The 17,349-nt window shown below is 33.0% G+C and overlaps 3 protein-coding genes across 3 annotated transcripts; 2 read left to right on the forward strand and 1 right to left on the reverse strand.

Moving 5' to 3' along the window:
* The first annotated feature begins 2,333 nt into the window (after positions 1-2,333).
* LOC133692430 (cysteine-rich repeat secretory protein 55) lies at positions 2,334-3,130 on the forward strand. Its single transcript, XM_062113364.1, has one exon. The coding sequence runs from the start codon at positions 2,334-2,336 to the stop codon at positions 3,093-3,095; it is 762 nt and encodes a 253-aa protein (XP_061969348.1). The 3' UTR covers positions 3,096-3,130.
* On the reverse strand, positions 3,120-6,723 carry LOC133692429 (asparagine--tRNA ligase, cytoplasmic 2). The gene is made up of 8 exons (XM_062113363.1): positions 5,877-6,723; positions 5,461-5,697; positions 4,553-5,122; positions 4,237-4,413; positions 4,084-4,145; positions 3,840-3,969; positions 3,681-3,739; positions 3,120-3,518 (listed from the first exon to the last, which is right to left on the reverse strand). The coding sequence occupies exons 1-8, from the start codon at positions 6,504-6,506 to the stop codon at positions 3,335-3,337; spliced, it is 2,049 nt and encodes a 682-aa protein (XP_061969347.1). The 5' UTR covers positions 6,507-6,723; the 3' UTR covers positions 3,120-3,334.
* A 9,432-nt stretch (positions 6,724-16,155) lies between these two features.
* LOC133691708 (EPIDERMAL PATTERNING FACTOR-like protein 9) lies at positions 16,156-17,304 on the forward strand. Its single transcript, XM_062112315.1, has 3 exons — positions 16,156-16,421; positions 16,665-16,738; positions 16,846-17,304. The coding sequence occupies exons 1-3, from the start codon at positions 16,349-16,351 to the stop codon at positions 17,020-17,022; spliced, it is 324 nt and encodes a 107-aa protein (XP_061968299.1). The 5' UTR covers positions 16,156-16,348; the 3' UTR covers positions 17,023-17,304.
* Positions 17,305-17,349: the final 45 nt, after the last annotated feature.

Raw genomic sequence — 17,349 nt, forward strand, 5'->3', positions numbered from 1 at the left:
AGATCAGAAGCAGTTCTGGCAGAGAATGAAGGGCTTGGAATAGGAAAGAGCGAGTTGTCAACTTTCGCGACACTTGTGCTCTGGTACAATGCACAAGGGACTTGGCCCCAGTAGATTGTGCTCTCTGCTCATTGCTTAGCTTTTGCGGTCAACAATTTTCCAAACTTCTGCAGCAATGGGAACTGCTGCAGGGTCATATACAGCAATGGGAACTTCTGGGGTTTAAAGCAATCTATAATTTATAAATTTTTAAAAACCTGTTTTTTCAAACCGTAACTACAGAAACTACATTAGTATCAAACACATACTAAACCCGATCCGGTCTGTTACGTCAACAAATAATACATTAAAGTATGTGTAGAACAACCAGCTGATTGATTCGAGGATTATTAACATTATTAACTAATAACTACTAGATATTTTGATTTTATTACCACGTTTAATTACAAATTTTATTCATTGCCACGCTACATTTAATTTTCCCTACAACGCCATGGCTTATTGATTTATCTCATGGATTTTTTTAGCTACAGCACTTCTTCTATTTTAGCAGATTTATCCATGAATACCAACTTCTTTGTGTAACTTGGTTGACCTGCAGCATGAGATTGATGAGACCTGCCTTTTGCAGGTCTCCGCTGAAAATTATCTTTTACGAAATCGGTAGCATTGCCCGTCCTGTTGTCATGCACTGAAGGAAAAATGGTGTAAAATTAATCCTTCAGAAAAGAAGAAAAGAAGGCTAAATGATCCAAAATTATCCACGATTTTGAATCAAAATTAATCAAACTATTTTTTTTGGATGAAAATAAGCACTTTCCAAAACTGCCTCCTCCTGGTAGCTCTTTGGTAAACGCCAGCGAAAAGACTATGGCCTGGAACCACGTAGGCGTGACATACGTGAGCAGAGGAGACTGCTCGACTTGCCTTAGAAATATTGCAGCAAAGCACCTTCTTTGTCCAAACCAAGCTGATGCAACGAATTACTGGTACCACGACTGCTTTTTGAGGTATAGCAAGGAGGATTTCTTTGGAAAAGAGACACATCTAAGGATATTTATTAATTGATTTTAGATAACGTTTCGAACCCTCAAGATTTTAATAGAAAACAAAGAGCTCAATTCGATGCATAATTATCAAACCGAGACTGGTCTGACTAGTCAATTTGTTGATTCCAAGTCTGTTTTAGGCTGAGTTTGCTTTTAATCTGTTTAGAAAGGTGATATGTTCAAATTATAGTAACCTTAGTGATTTATTTAATTTGTCTAAACTTAAGTGAGATGCAAGAATATTTTTTTTTTAATTTTTGTCAAAACAACATGATTTTATTTTTCTTTTAACTTTTTTGTTCATGACAACAATAATTTTTTATAAACTTAGATCGACATGTTTAATTACGAGTTAATTTGACTAACCCGTAACTTGAATGTTAAATCATGTCTAATAACCACGATACGGTTGCATGGCAAGCTGTGTGCTGCAAAGAATAAAGGGCTTGGAAAAGAAAAGATTAAATTGTAGACTCTTCATGCCACGGCACAATGCACAAGGGACTTGGCTCTGATAGATTGTGCAGAAATCGGCTTCAATGAAGGAATATGATGAATGAAAGCAGCCAGAACTCCATCTTTAAGCTACGTTCTGATTGAACTTTTAGCATGTTGGAGATGCGATCGTTTATTTGTAGCATGATTAGATACTTGATTTGTGTGTTTATGTGTATTATCATCAATCTCAAATCTTGATTTGCTTAGTATTTTACCTTGATACATGCTCGTCTATGTAATTCTCATAGCTGTTTATAAATGAAGATTACAATTATTTCTCATTCGTCTCAATCTAAAAATTTAAACCGAGTATTATATTATTCTTTTACATCATCAGCTAGTACGAGGCACACTTTAGGTATTTGATTGGTGGAATATGACTTGGAATCACAATCACAAGATGGTTGAAGGCATTATTGAGGTCTTACTTCACTGGATTCACCTAATCTGATTGTCAGCAAATGCTAAAACACTGTTTCATTGCTTAACTTGTGCCAAGAAACATTACTTGTTAAGTGCACTCAGCTTGTAACAGCACCATCACTAAATCTGGAATGCAAATTAAGCATTGATAGGATGGTTGCATTGAAACCACCGGAGAATTTAACATGAATAGGTTTAGCAGAAAAAAATATCATGTTACCTCCACTTTCCACCACTAACAAAACAAGCCAGTTGTTCATAAGGGCTTGCAGTGGGATCCCTTCATCAACTACCACCACCCACAATTCATGATAATATAGGAGGCACCGAGAAATGGTGATTCAAGCAAATTGCGAGTAAACCATGAATTTATTATCCATCCTTCTCCTCCTATTATTGCTATGCACTTGCAGTGCAGATCGTGCGGGAGAGTTCTGCAATGCAGACAGCGAAATAAGTGGCAACAGCCAGATATTTGCAAATATTGACAGGTTATTGCCTGTGTTGGTTTTCAGGACTGCCTTGACTGGTTTTGCTACTGTCACATATGGCAAAGGACAAGACAAAGTCTATGGTCTAGCACAATGCAGAGGAGATGTGAGCAGCAAAGACTGCTTCAGTTGTATCCAAGATGCAGCAAAGCAAATCCGTGAAGTTTGTCCAGACCAGGCCGATGCCAGGATTTGGTTCGATTATTGCTTTTTACGGTATGACAACATAAATTTCATTGGAAAAGTTGATACAGATTTTAGCATAGTCTACTTTAATGTTGAAGAAGCAACAGAATTTGAAGACTTTCATGATGAGCTAGCAGCTCTGACGGATCAGATAAGAGCTGAAGCTGTTTTTCCTGGGAATAGAGGGCTGGGAAAGGGTGAAAAGAAACTATCTAGATTTGTGAAACTTTATGCTCTGGTTCAGTGCATTAGGGACCTATCTCGGATAGACTGTGCACAGTGTCTGGCTATTGCTATTGGAAATTTCCCTGACTTTTGTGATGACAGAAAGGGATGTCGAATTTTCTATAGCAGCTGTTACGTTCGATATGAGCTCTATCCATTTTTCTTCCCCATTGATTCCAGAAATTCCCTGGTTAATACTTCAATGGTTGTAGCTAATCCCTAGTTTGTGTCGTGAAAATCAGAAATCAGAATCACTCAACATAGGAATTGTCCTGTTTCAACAATTAACTTCCTTTACACACATAAGAATAAGGTCACTAGTACATCTTGCCTCTCTTGTATGCTGTTGTTATGCTTATGCCATTACATATTTCCTTATTTTATTTTCTTGTCCATGAGACAAAGAGTATGAATGTATGATATTTAATTCTTGATTCTTGAAACCAATTTCTTGAATTCTGGTTAGTTGTTTGCTTTGCCGCGGCTCCTTGGAAAAGGGATCACGTCTCTAACATCAGGGAGGCCAGTAGTGAACAGAACCATAAGATCAAACCCTAAACTGAATCCAGAATGCTCGACTGTTCCATGCCTGCGAAGATCCAAGTACCATTCATACTGCTCTCTTGGCAAGCGTAATTCTTCAATCCTGCATAAAAAATATAAACAACATAGAATAGAAACATTGCCCTTGTTTTGGTCAGTAACAAGCAACTGTGTTTTGATCATTTGTCAAACTGAATGTTCATCGAGATGAGCTAGCCTTAAAGTTAAATCAAGTATCAGATGAAAGTAGTGCCAAGTTTCTTACGTTTTGTTTAGCATATCAATCCGTTCCTCACTTTGGCTACCTGTGATGATTGTTCCAGCCTGCAAAATATACATCATCCAGTTTATAAGCAGTCCAAAGTAGGATTAGGAAAGCTTCAATTATAAAGCATGCTTCTCTTTGAAGAAATTTTGAGCTTACCTTGGGTACAACCATATCAAATGCAGCAGCTGTTTTCCCATCATCATTCAGTCGTACATAAAAGGGCTTAAGTTCTTTTGGATAATTGTATATGATTACAGGCTTACGATAGACATCTTCAGCCAAATAACTGCCATCCATTAACATATAATAAGTACCAGCATTAGGAAAGAATGCCTCACTTCCCATCTTTCCCGATATTTGGTCATGGATATATGCATATGAAACATCACATTAGGCATACCTTAGATGCTCTGGAGTTAGAGCAATGCCCCATTCTTGGTTTATTTCGAATTTAACTGCAACCTGCTCGCCATTTGTCAGAAGGGATATTTATGAGATAAAATTGTTTTGAGGTTAATATGTTTGCAAAAAATAGATGGGAAATGCAATTTACCTTCTTCAAAGCTTCCATGTAGGAAATCTTTTCAATTGAAGATGATATCATTGATTCAAGACGATAGCTGCTAGATTTGTCGATACGTTTAGAAACAAATTTCATGTCTTCTGAACAATTTTTCAAAATCCATTTGCAGAGGAACTTGAAATATTCATCTGCACAGTTCATTGCATCCTGGAAGCCAGCAAAAGTTTATAAAATCAGTTCTGCTTCTGTTCAATCATAATAGACTATAGAAATGATGCCTTCAAATGATTTTCTAAGCACTAGTGTGTCATGAACCTGACAACAGGAGGAAACATGATTGCCATACCTCTAATTGTGAAAAAGCCATTTGAACCTCAACCATCCACATTTCTGATATACGATTTGCAGATTCCTTTCTATCCGCTCGAAATCTAGGTCCGAATGAGAAAACATTTCCCAATGCACAAGCATAGCTCTCCAGATGGAAAAGACCAGAAACAGTAAGGTAAGTTTGTTGAGAGAAGAAATCTCCATAAAAGGAAGGTTTATCAGCCTTCATTGAAGGCCCTGATTTCAGTTTCTCTTTTGCTTCTAATTGTGATGCTAATTGGTTCGTTTTACGCAAATCTTGAATTGCAGAAGCCAGTGCCTCTCTATTGCTTTCACTTCTCTTTAGTTCTTCAACTAGATTACTTTTCTGAATTACAGCAGCCTTGACAACTTCAAGGCTAACACCTCCTGTATTATTCTGTTTGCCATCTTTTCCCAAAACAGTTGTGACCTGAAACTTTTCGCTAAATCCTTCGCCATCTGTTGTTGTGATAATGGGCACCTGCACATAGAGAAACCCCTTGTCGTGGAAGAATGTCTGAGTCGCAAAAGTTAGGGCACTGCTGATTCTCGTAACAGATGCCACCTGCACAATATGAAAACATTTCAACTAATCATTTGAAACGGCTCAACTTTAGGCTATGTCACATTCTTGGTTGGGGCCTTGAATGTATATGATCCAATTGCCATCATTCTAAGCAAATATAAGCATCACCATATGCTTCACCGCCTCTTGCAAGCACTATTGTAATGGTCAATTCACATATCATTTCCAGGTTCTACTTCAAGTATAACATTCCAGGAAGTAAGGTTAATTTCCAAATGAACACATGCTACTACATCTGTAAGTAAAATGTTATAACCAAACATGACATGGCTTCAAGACGTGCAAAGTAGAAAAGTAGTGATGGATGAAAAGCTTACGGTTGTTGTTCGAGGCCGGAAATGAGAACAGTCTCTCAACGCCTCCAATGGCAATCGTTTCTTTGATAAAGGATACCTGTCTTGTTCCACTTTCCCTATATGAAGTATTTGCTCTACTTTAAGCTCAATGCTATGTTTTGCCTGCATTGATGGCTCCTTGAGTACACCTTCAACTAATATACAAGTTCCGATAGGCAGCAGCTGGCTGAGGGGAGCTATAGAGGAGTCCACCACGACCTGAGAATTTTTGAACAACAGTCAAAAAGTGACATAGAAAAGTACCCCTGATCACATCATGGTTCATAGGGCAATGAGACAGTAGCTTAAGGCATATCTAGTGAAGGGAAATGAAACCCTCTAAATTCGAATGCTTCAGATTCTGAAACTAGAGGAAAAGGTGAAATTAGCATATATACCTGAAGACTTGCAACAGAAGAACCATCACTAACAAGCAAGTAAGCAACAGAAGGTCGAGGCGGCTCAGGAACTGCTGGTTCCGGCTTCTCACGAACAGGATGACTGCTACCACCCCCTCCAAAAATCTTTGCTATTGATCTAAATATAGGTATTCTAGACTGAAAAATCTCCACACATCTCCCATCTTTGTGCCCTGGAGACACATTAGGCGCTTCAGTAGTCTGCTGTTGTGGCTCAGACACAGCTGGCTCTTTATTCACCTCCTTGGAAGACTTCACCCAACCACCAACCACAACTCTCTCATCCACAAATTCCCTCCATCTGTCACTTGGCTCTAAAATGGTTTTCAAAACCACCCGGTTTGAGTATTTGGATGATGGATTGGATGAGGAGGTGGTTACAGGTTCTTGGGAGGACGTATTGGGTTCTTGAGAGGCCGATTTGGACCCTTGGGAGATCATTTTTGGTTCTTGAGAGGTTGCTGTGGGTTCTTGAGAGGTTACTGTGGGTTCTTGAGAGATCATTTTGGGTTCTTGAGAGGTTGTTTTGGGTTCTTGAGAGGTTGTTTTGGGTTCTTGAGAGATCATTTTGGGTTCTTGAGAGGCTATTATGGAATCTTGAGATGCCATGTCGAGATTCAGAGAGAAAAGAAAGAGAGTAAAGTGATTGATACAAGAAACAGATAGAGAAGTCGAGATGATGTTGAAGCTGAATTGAAAAGGGAGTGGATGATGAAGGGGGTGGCATGGTGGTGGTGATAAGAAGAAATAATCAAAGACGGATGCTTTTCTTGAGAAGTTAAGGGAGAGGTAGGGAGAGGAGGAAAGGGATTGTTTAAGAGATTTGAGAGTGGTGTAGGCGGCAAGGTTTGGTATTCTTCAACGATGGGTTGGGTATTCTATTCGCGGGATTTCCACTTCAAACTGCCATCCGTTTTTCAAATCTTCATGGCCTTGCTGTTTTGATGGGCTTCACTTTGCCAAATTTCTTCCCAATTATTTGTTCTTTAATCTCTCAAAAAGTACACTTTCGGTGGTTTTTTTTTATTTGATCTTGGTTATAAAATTTGGATTCACTTAATAAATTTATTTATTCATGATTTAGTTGGTTGAGAATTTATATCAGTTCAAGTTAAAAAAAAATTCTAATTATATCATTTGTGTTTTTTGTTTTCTCTTACATATACTAAGTAACAATTAAGTAAATTTAAAGCAATCAAAGCAATTTTTTTTTTAGTGAAACTTATGTAAAATGTCTAAGAATAAAACTATGGAATAAGAAACTAATTAGACAAATGGATTGTGCAAAAATATTTTATATGCATAAGATTTCTATTTTGGTCATTGAAATTCAAAAGGCAAGTTATAAAAATAGAGTAGCATTATCTGTTTACTTTTTATTTTTATATTTATAAAAAACTTAATAGAAATATTGTACTTTAATTTTTTTTATCCCCAAGACTCATAATATTTCTTGTTTTTTATCAAATTTTTATATAAAAAAACATATCTATCTAATATAAAATAACCTCATAATAAATATAGCAATTTTTTTAACATATTAATATATGCTTTCAACCTTTATATCATTACAAACCTATATAAATTATCATATAAAAAAAATAAAAGCCAAACCTCTCATTATAGTTGAAAATGAAGACTGGTTGTGTCTGATTTCTTGTATTTTTTTAAGATTTAATAGTTATATATATAACAACTCGTCTTTTCTCGTCATTACAAACTTTCTTGAGTCGTGAACTTAGGAAAATATAATAATTTTTTTAACATATTAATATCATTTAAAGCTTTACTGAAATTTTAACAGAGTTTACCTTTAACATGAATCTTTTTTCAAGTTATCAATTCCTATGTACATATTTATATCACAATATCAACACTGTTAAAATATTTTAGACCTTAACCAACTTCACTAGTCAAGAATAGTAATTATTTATCCTTCCTAATTCTCTATTTAACAATTCATTTCCAATCATAGTATAAATCATTTTATAAAAAGTGAAATAAAAAATATATGAACATTTTTAACTAAATACATACAATATTAATTTAATAAAACTAGAATAGGTTTAAATCTCATATTACCACCTAGTAAAGGAAGAGTAATAATTAAATTAAAAATATTCCTAGTATTGATTTCATTTATATACAAGTTATTCTCATAGTTACATTACAAAACGAAATCAATGTATTCCAAATTTTATTATCATAACATAACTAAAAGAAATACTAGATAAGATCTATTGTTTTGTTGGAGTCAATGATAATTCTAAAAACAATTTATTTTTATAACATTAGAATATATTGCAACAAATAAATATTAAACACACATATATCAATGGCATAAGCAAAAACCAATTTTGTCAACTTTAGGTAAATATATCAATTTATATTAGATTCCAATTTAGTATTGATTTACCAGTTTTAGACTAGGGTTTAGATAAACAATACTTCATAAATACTTGTAATCCTAATGTTACAAATTTGTTTTTGAGTGGAAACATAACTCTATAAATACTTGTAATCCTAATTTAGTATGAATTGAAGGTTTTTTTCTTTTCTTTTTCTTTTTACTATTAAGTATTAAGTTTTCTCGGAAGATACTCTAATGTTTACAAGTTTGCCTGTTATAAAATTAATAGGTGCTTGTAGTTGTAGTATTTTGTAACTTAGTAGTTATACTATATAAATAATAATAATAATACTCAATAAGCACTTGCAATATCTTTTTTTTTTATTGTCATTACTTTTAAGAGATGCTGTGTCTTTCAATATTCAATTAGACTTATATAAGTTCTTTTATAACGTCCAATAAAAATTAAAATAATAAAATTTATTATTTGTAATTCGTATTCAAACACAAAAAAATTGCTAAATTGAGGGTAACAATGGAGTAAAATTTAAAGTAATCAAAGCAAAATATTATTTCTAATAAAACTTATATAAACTATTCTTTTGGGCACATAACACAATATTTATGGATGTTTTACTGTATATCCGTTTTAATAGAGGTAAAATGATTGGTTTTTTTTTTTAAATAGTAATGGTTAGTTTAGTTTCTTTTTAAATAACTCGATTTAGGGTAATTTAACTGTAATTATTGTTTATTATAAATTGTTGCCTTACATTTAATGAAGAAAAGACATATTTTGAAAACTAACCTAATTTTTATGTTTGTAAATAATACTATAGTAATTATATTACTCTCTATAGCTCTACACTAGCATATTGGCCCGCACTCCGTAGCGGGGTGATAATAATTTTTTTTTCAAATGTAAAAACGTTTAAGTTGAGTTAAAAGCACGTGGTGTATTTGCACTATCACCATCTTCAAATAAAATATTTTCAACGATAATACTATGAATAGTGAATAGCAAAGTAATGTCTAATACACCGACAACTAATTTATTTTCTTGTAATTTTTTTTCTTTTAAGATATTTCCAATTTTATTTTCCTCTTTAAGTTTTTTTCATGTCTCTTATTGAATTTTTTTTTCATACTGCAAAGAGAAAATAAATTGACGTGATTTTTTATATTGTACAGAAATTGGGTGATGATAATTTTTATTCATATCAAGTTGGTTGAATTTCTTTATTAACGCTTATTTGTTTTTGTGTTTCAAATTTTTTTTAAAAAAAAATTAATTTTTTTATTTACTTCAAATTAATATTTTTTTATATTTTTATATTATTTTTTTAAAAAATATATATTGAGACTGGGTCGGGCTATGATTGAGTGCAGCTATGTAGCTAGACCGAAAGAGCTAGACCTAAGAATTGGGTGTGGCCCCGCATCCAAACTCAAAGAGATTGTACAGAGGTTATTATGTTAGCAAGAGTGTCTTTGCCCATGATAAACTAAATTTTTTGTTGCCTCGTAATTTTGATATGATCAACATACTTTGTTTTCTTTTTTTATGAATTAATTATTTTATTTTTATTAAATATTCATTTTTATTACAGGTTTATGCGTGAAACACAATCTATTAATTAATTTTCTTAATGAAAAATTCGAGGAAGAATATATATTCTCGTGATTTGTATTCAGCTAGACCCAATCCTCTTGGATCCAGATGTTGGGTCCTGCTGATGTTGGGTCTTGCTGCCCAGCAGGACCCAATCCAGTAGGACCTAAGAGTGTTAGGTCCTGCCATGCTTGCAGAAGGACCCAGAATCCCATGTTACTCTTGGGTCTGGTTGTCCATCTAGACCCAGCGATCTTAGGTCTGGCTGGGCAGTCGGACCTAAAAGTCTTGAGTTTAACATTGGATATGGCTGATCATGCCTTAATGGTCCTTCTTCAATCTCTCCAAACCCCGAAAAGAAACTCATTAGCTTTTGCAGATCCAAATTTGCTCCCATATTAATCAAATAACTCTTCCTTTGCGTATACTCAAAAACTGGTTATTGTGTTTGCGCAGCAGCGTCAATTGGCTTAGAAGGTCTAGCACTGGCTTAAACGCATTCATCAAAGCCTCAACATTTGTATCCCAACCAAGCCCATGAACAAAAATCTTCTAGCGAACCGAATCTTGGCCAGCCACTTGCTGGATTTTATTTGCAAAATCTCGTTAACCATTCGTTGCTTCACGAAGTAAATTAATTAACTGGTCTTTTCCAAATGGTTCAAGAAGTTTCTCAATTGGTTCCTCATCTTCGTCATCATCGTCGTTTAGATTCTCAATAGCTGAGATTTGAGCATTTTGATTGGTTTCTTCATCTGGATCATCTTTGTTATCTTTTTCCTCCTCTTCCTCTTCCTTTTCCTCTCTACTTTTTCTTGTTGAGGTTCTTCCTTTTGTGGTTCTTATTATTGTTGTTGTTTCTTCGGCAGTTTTTTCTGTCATTTAGGTGGATATGGAGTCGAGCTTTCATTTTTTAGCCATGAATTTTGAAGAGGAGAGAAAATTCAATATCATTGAGTCTGGCTAGCAAGCCTTGGATATAGGTGCCCAAACAAACCCAATCTCAATATATTATTTTTATTAAATAATCTTTAAAAAATAATACAAAAATATAAAAAAATATTAATTTGAAGTAAAGATAAAAATTTAAAATTGTCAAATTTTTTTCAAAGAATTTTTTAAACGCAAAAACAAACATGCTTTAATAAGGAAATTCAACCCAACCTGGAAAGAGAAAAAATTATCATTACCCTACTTTTGTATAATATAAAAAAAGTCACAACAATTTATTTCCTCTTTACCGTATAAAAAATATATATATTTTTTCTTTTTGTAATTCAAATTAATATTTTTTTATATGTTTGTATTATTTTGATGCGATGATATAAAAAATTAATTTTTAAAAATTAAAAAACTTATCTTAATATTTATTTTTTATTTTTTCAAATAACCCTTACATAATAATGTAACAGATAACATATTGGCATGTGCTCTATGCTTCGTAGCGGGTCAAAAACTTTTTGTTTTCAAATTAGAAAATGCTTGAGTTGAGTTAAAAGCACGGAATGTATTTGCACCATCATTATCTTCAAATAAAGTATTTTCTACAGTAGCACCATCTTGAATTTTTTTTTATTTTTTTCTTTAATTGAAATTAATATTTTTTGATGTTTTTGTATTATTTTGATGTGATGATATAAAAAATAATTTTAAAAAAATAAAAAATATTATCTTAAAATATATATTTTAAAATAACCGTTATGTAATAATATAACAACTAACATATTAGCTAGAACTTTATAGTGGGTGAATAACAATTGTTTTTTAAAATATAAAAATTCCTAAGTTGGGTTAGAAGTGCGAAATGTATTTGCACCATCACCATCTTCAAATAAAGTATTTTCTATAGTAGCACTATCTTTAAAATTTTTTATTTTTTTCTTTAATTTCAATTAATATTTTTTGATGTTTTTGTATGATGTTGATACAAAAAATTAATTTTAAAAAATAAAAAAATATTATGTCAATATTTTTTTTTTAAAAAAATATTTTCACAAATAACCATTACGTAATAATAGAATAGCTAGCATTTTGACCCACACTCTGCAACGGGTCAATAACAATATTTTTTTTCAAATTTAAAAATGCTTGAGTTGGGTTAAAAGTACGGAATGTATTTGCACCATCATCATCTTCAAATAAAGTACTTCATATAGTAGCACCATTAATAGCACATAATAGAGTAGCACTCAATACATATACAACTAATTTCTATCCCTTGAATTTTTTTTCTATCTAAGATATTTTGATGATAATTTTTTCTTCATTTGAAGTTGGCTTGAATTTTCTTATGAAAGCATGTTTCTTTTTGCATTTCAAAAAACTTTTAAGAAAAATTGAAATTGAATTTTATTTTTTTCCTGATTTCAAATTAATATTTGATGTTTTTGTATTATTTTGATGTGATGACAGACCTAAAAAGCCATACCCAACAAAATTTGAATTTCCTATTGGGGACAAGACCCAATGTTGATGGGTCTCGCCAACGCTAATGACCCTACCCTAAGCAGGACCCAACGTTGATGGGTCTTGCTGGGGGCATGACCTAACGTTGAAGGGTCCTGGTCGCAGCAGGACCCAAAACAAATGGGTCTGCTTCCAGTAGCACCCAACTCAAATCGGTCCTGCTCTCAACCGGACCCAAAGCTATTTTGGATCCCGCTGGGGGTAGGACCAAACGCTATTGGATCATGCTGGAATAGTACCCGACAATGATGAGTCTGGATGCAGCCGAATCTAAAACTATTTTAGGTCATGCTAGGGGTAGGACCCAACTCTAAGGGGTTCAAACCCAAAACAATTGGGTCCTGCTTGGGGTAAGATCTAGCACTGATGGGTCTTGCTGGGGGGAAAAATTAAACAAGAGAAAAGGAAAAAAAATCTAAAGAGGACAATAAATAAAATTGGCAATATCTAGACCCAACGCTATTGGAAAAGAAAAAAGATGCTTATAAGACTATCAAGATATGTAGGGGAACTCGATGCACTTCAATGAGTGTAGGTCGCAGGAGGTAGTCCATCCGAACTATATACCCTCTTCCCTTAAGTTGTTGAAATGCATTCTTCACGTCTCTTGGTGGTTCCATAGACCGAACTCTCTTCTACGTGCCCTACACATTCTACTAATTGGCCCGAGATCTACGCCAAAATTAAATACGAGAAAAGGAAAAAAATCTAGAGAGAAAAACAAAAAAAAATGAACATATCTGGACCCAAAGCTATTAGAATCTTTTGGAAGCGATTTAGGTATGGCTCTAAGCCAGACCCAGTAGCTCTTGGCAGAAAAGACAATGCCCCTAGATGCAATTCTTGATCAAAAACACAACAAAGGCAACGCCTCCCAAGGTGCTACAGTGTCATCCACAGTGCAAACAGTCTATGGCTACAGCGTCGTTCACAGTGCAATGAGTCTGCATCCACAGTAAATCTATAGTGTTTTTCCTATACGTTTTAATATATAGCAACTGTGCAAGTTCATAGTTAATTGTCTCTTGGTCCATAGTGCATACATGTACAGTAAGTCCACGGTGAATTGTCTCTTGATACACAGTGTATTCATGTACAATAGAAATCCAATGTGTTTTAGAGTTTTGTTAATTAGTAGAATTTCTTTGATGTTTGTGTTTTTTTAGTTTTATCGATGTAAATTAACTATTATTATCGTGATAATTAATTTACTTATATTTATGTAATATTGCATAGACTCGTCTAATAATAAAGTTACCAATAATGTAAGGATTGTAATATAGACATTTAAAGTGTTTGATAAAATAGTTTTAATTAAATTCAGCCGAATTAAATAGCACTTAAATAAAAAAAATTTTGATTATTTTTATTAGTTTTTAGTATTATATATAAAATATAAGAATTATATTGTGTAGAACATTTCAAAAGACATTAAAAAAAATTTATAAACCATTTTTTAAATTAACGTGGGTGTTTGGATTAGCTTGCGTATATCTTAATTAATCCCACGAGCTTTAAAATTAATGACTATGTAAGTCTCTAGTAACCCTGAGGAAACTCGAACTCATAACCATTAATAAGTAAATTCAAGACCTAACCAGATGAGTTACTCTATTTTAACATGACTCATGACCACCTAATAGATCTCTCATCAAGGGGTCGTATTTAATTTTTATGTACTTCTTAAATTTTTTTTTCTTTTTTTCCTTTTTCTTTTGAGAGTATAACTTAAAAGTCATTGCGGTTCAGATTTCATAAAGAAATCTTCGAGGGCTTCATTATTTTTTAAGAGGATTGCAAGAGAGGGAGGAGACTCAGGAGACAAAACCATTCAACCCCATATATATATATATATATATATATATATATATATATATATATATATATATATATATATATATAAACAGCCTATCCAACAAGTTAATCCGATTATTCATCGGTTCAAAGCTGACATGGATCGAGTTATACTTTAAACTTGTTAATCCGATTATTATTTTTTGAAAAAAAAACTTGAAATGAGGCCTTATCAATACTCAAACGTACAACTCCATGTAAACTTCAATTGTGCTTATATTTATGTAGGAATTGGGTTCAAGCTTTTCTCGAATTTTTTGTCATCAATGGATTTTTAGGTTATTTTTATTTATTGAAAAGTGATTTATAGAAAATCAATTTCTAAATTTTTATATGTTTGTTTGCTATTAGAAAAGTTGGTCTATGAAAAATACTTTCCAGTCAAAGGAAAATTTTGTTTTGTTTACAGAAAAGTGTTTTTCTTTTAATTTGAGAGGAAAACACTTTCTAGAAGTTGTGAAAAATTTAGAAATATTATATTATTTGCTGATTATATCAAATGTGATCCTCAAACTTTTGATTTCTATATATATTTTGTTTTGAATATTTTTTTTTCAATTTCATCCCTTAGAATTTAATTTTTATATTAACTTTGGTCCTCATTTTTATAATTGTTATTTGCCTTTCTCTTATTATTTTTTAATTGAAATTTTTTATCTATCAAATTTGGTCCTCATTCTTTTGATTGTTACTTATTTTATTTGAAATAATTTATGAATTGGTAATTATTATTATTTTAATTTTTTCATCTTTCATTTTATTTTTATTTTTTAGATTTAATGTCTATTATTTTGATTATTATTTTTTTTAATTTCATTCTCATTCAACTTTTTAATTTGTAAGATTTGTTACTCGTTATTTTAATAAACTTGAAAAAAATAAAACATTAATAAGTTATTTTCCAGCTCATTTTCCGTGACATAATCAAACACTAAAAAATATTTTTCAACTTATTTTGCATTACATTACAAAACATCGAAAAATAATTTATTTTCTCGAAATTTACTTTCTAAAATAAAACTATTTTCCAACAAATAAACAAGACCTTAATATATATATGAAAGAGTGTGGTTCGTTCAAAAAATTCCTCCCTCCCTCAATCTCTCTTTATATATATCTATGAAAAGCTTGGATTTCTCATAACTCCATGGCATGCAGAAAAGAAATAGTATACACCCTCTTGAACTAAGACATAATTTTTGCTTGTTTAGATAACAATTAAGGCGAGGCTAACTCTAGGCTTGGATTGCAAGGGAGACGGGTTAGTTCATGAGCTACTAGTCAATCCAAAAAAAAAATGCTTTTTTAAAACAAAAAAAATTGAGCAAGATTTAGCAGTAACAGAGGATAAAACAAGATCTCGAAACATCATTTCCCAAGTTTGAATTTCATCGCATTCTGATTCTGATACGCTGAAAACGGTGCTAGTACCATGCCGTCTTTTCTAAATGGCAGGGGCACAGTTCATGCATATTTTAAGCAAACACAGTGTGATTTTCAGTGCTTGTTTACTTGACCAAAATACTGTAACTTAGTGTTCAACAGGTTTCCAACATATCTTTCCTGCTATTATTCACTGTGGAGCTGGGGTGGCTGTTTCCTAGGGCTGGAAGCCCTGGATCCTTCTATCGGTTGGTAAGAATCGTAAGATGTCTCCACGCTTCTTCCAGCCTCAACAGGCGTACGAATAATGTCTAACTTCAGACAAAATCAAAATGATTCTCTTACCTGAAATGCCTCTGTTGCCCTCCAAAATTCATCAAAATAACCCAAACATTAAATGGTCAAAAGTTCAATGACTACAGATAAGGTAGCGTTTTCATTCTGTTTTTTGTAGTGTTTTTTATTTATAAATAATCAAAATAATGTTATATATATATATATAAAATAAAAATAAATTTAAACACTCAAATCTTAAGGTACATTCCAGTGATTGATCCCATGCTTGCTCTAGCTCCAGCCTCTAGCAGGTACTCTGTCTTCTTTAAAAGTGCTGGGGACCCCTTCAGTCTTTGCAGGTTTCTTGCCAGTCTATCTCTTCTTGGCATCGATTGACCACAAACTCTCTCAATCTCACCCTCTCAGCCTCCCTCTCTTTCTCCCTCATCCATCCTTCAAATATATTCACCACCTACTCATAAGTTTACTCCCCTTGATACAAAGGGAAGAATGGCAAACACTAGACTATGCTACTTACTCTCCCTTCTCTTTACCTTTATTCTTGCAGCGTTTGTTATTCAAGGTTACATGAATCTTTTTACCCTTTTGGGTTCCTAATATTATCTTCGTATCCTTCGTTCAAGTTTTAATACTGCTTGGTCTAGCTTAAAGCTCACTTGTTGTTTCTTGCAGTACTGCAATCTTTTCTCTTCTGTTTGGTTGTCAAGAAAATACGCTGACCACCTTATCTTCTTTATTTGTACCCCAAATTTACCAGCTTAATCTATCTAGCTTATTGATACCACAATTCATTTATGCATTGCAGGATCCAGAAATCAAGAGCTGCTGACTTATCATCAAAGTATCAGTACACCATCACAGGAAGATTCACAGGCGCTGGTAAGGACTAGTTAACAAGCATTTACACACACACAAAAAAAAAGTAACTAGATTTGCTTAATCTATCGGTAAATTTTCTTTGATTTTTCCTAAGTACGCACGTACAGGGTGGCAATGAAGAGCAGATGTCTTCAAAGAGATTGATGATTGGCTCCACAGCTCCGACTTGCACTTACAATGAATGTAGAGGATGCAAATACAAGTGTAGAGCTGAGCAAGTTCCTGTAGAGGGAAACGACCCAATACACAGTGCATACCACTACAAATGTATTTGTCATAGGTGATGGCTGGCTAGCAAGGTCCTTTCAGATTATATAATTACTTAATTTCCCAGTTGAGTTCTTGTATGGTGTGGTTTTTTAATCAAGAATCATGCCACTAGTGGTCTAAAGTCTAAGCTCTAATTAAAGAGCTTCTTCTTCTTTCTTTTCTTCTTCTTTTTTGGCCTGAAAAGATTAGCTAGTTCAATGCTTGTCAAGATTAGCTTTGTAGCGTCCATTTAGGTGCTTGAATTTTTGTCTTTCTGATAAAAACATATATATTTTTATGCAATTTCTTAAGAAAAATATACTTGTAAGTTTCTGTCATTTATTAATATAAGATGGCTTTTA

The sequence above is a fragment of the Populus nigra genome, chromosome 4 (genome assembly GCF_951802175.1).
Source record: "Populus nigra chromosome 4, ddPopNigr1.1, whole genome shotgun sequence".
Lineage (NCBI taxonomy): Eukaryota > Viridiplantae > Streptophyta > Magnoliopsida > Malpighiales > Salicaceae > Populus > Populus nigra.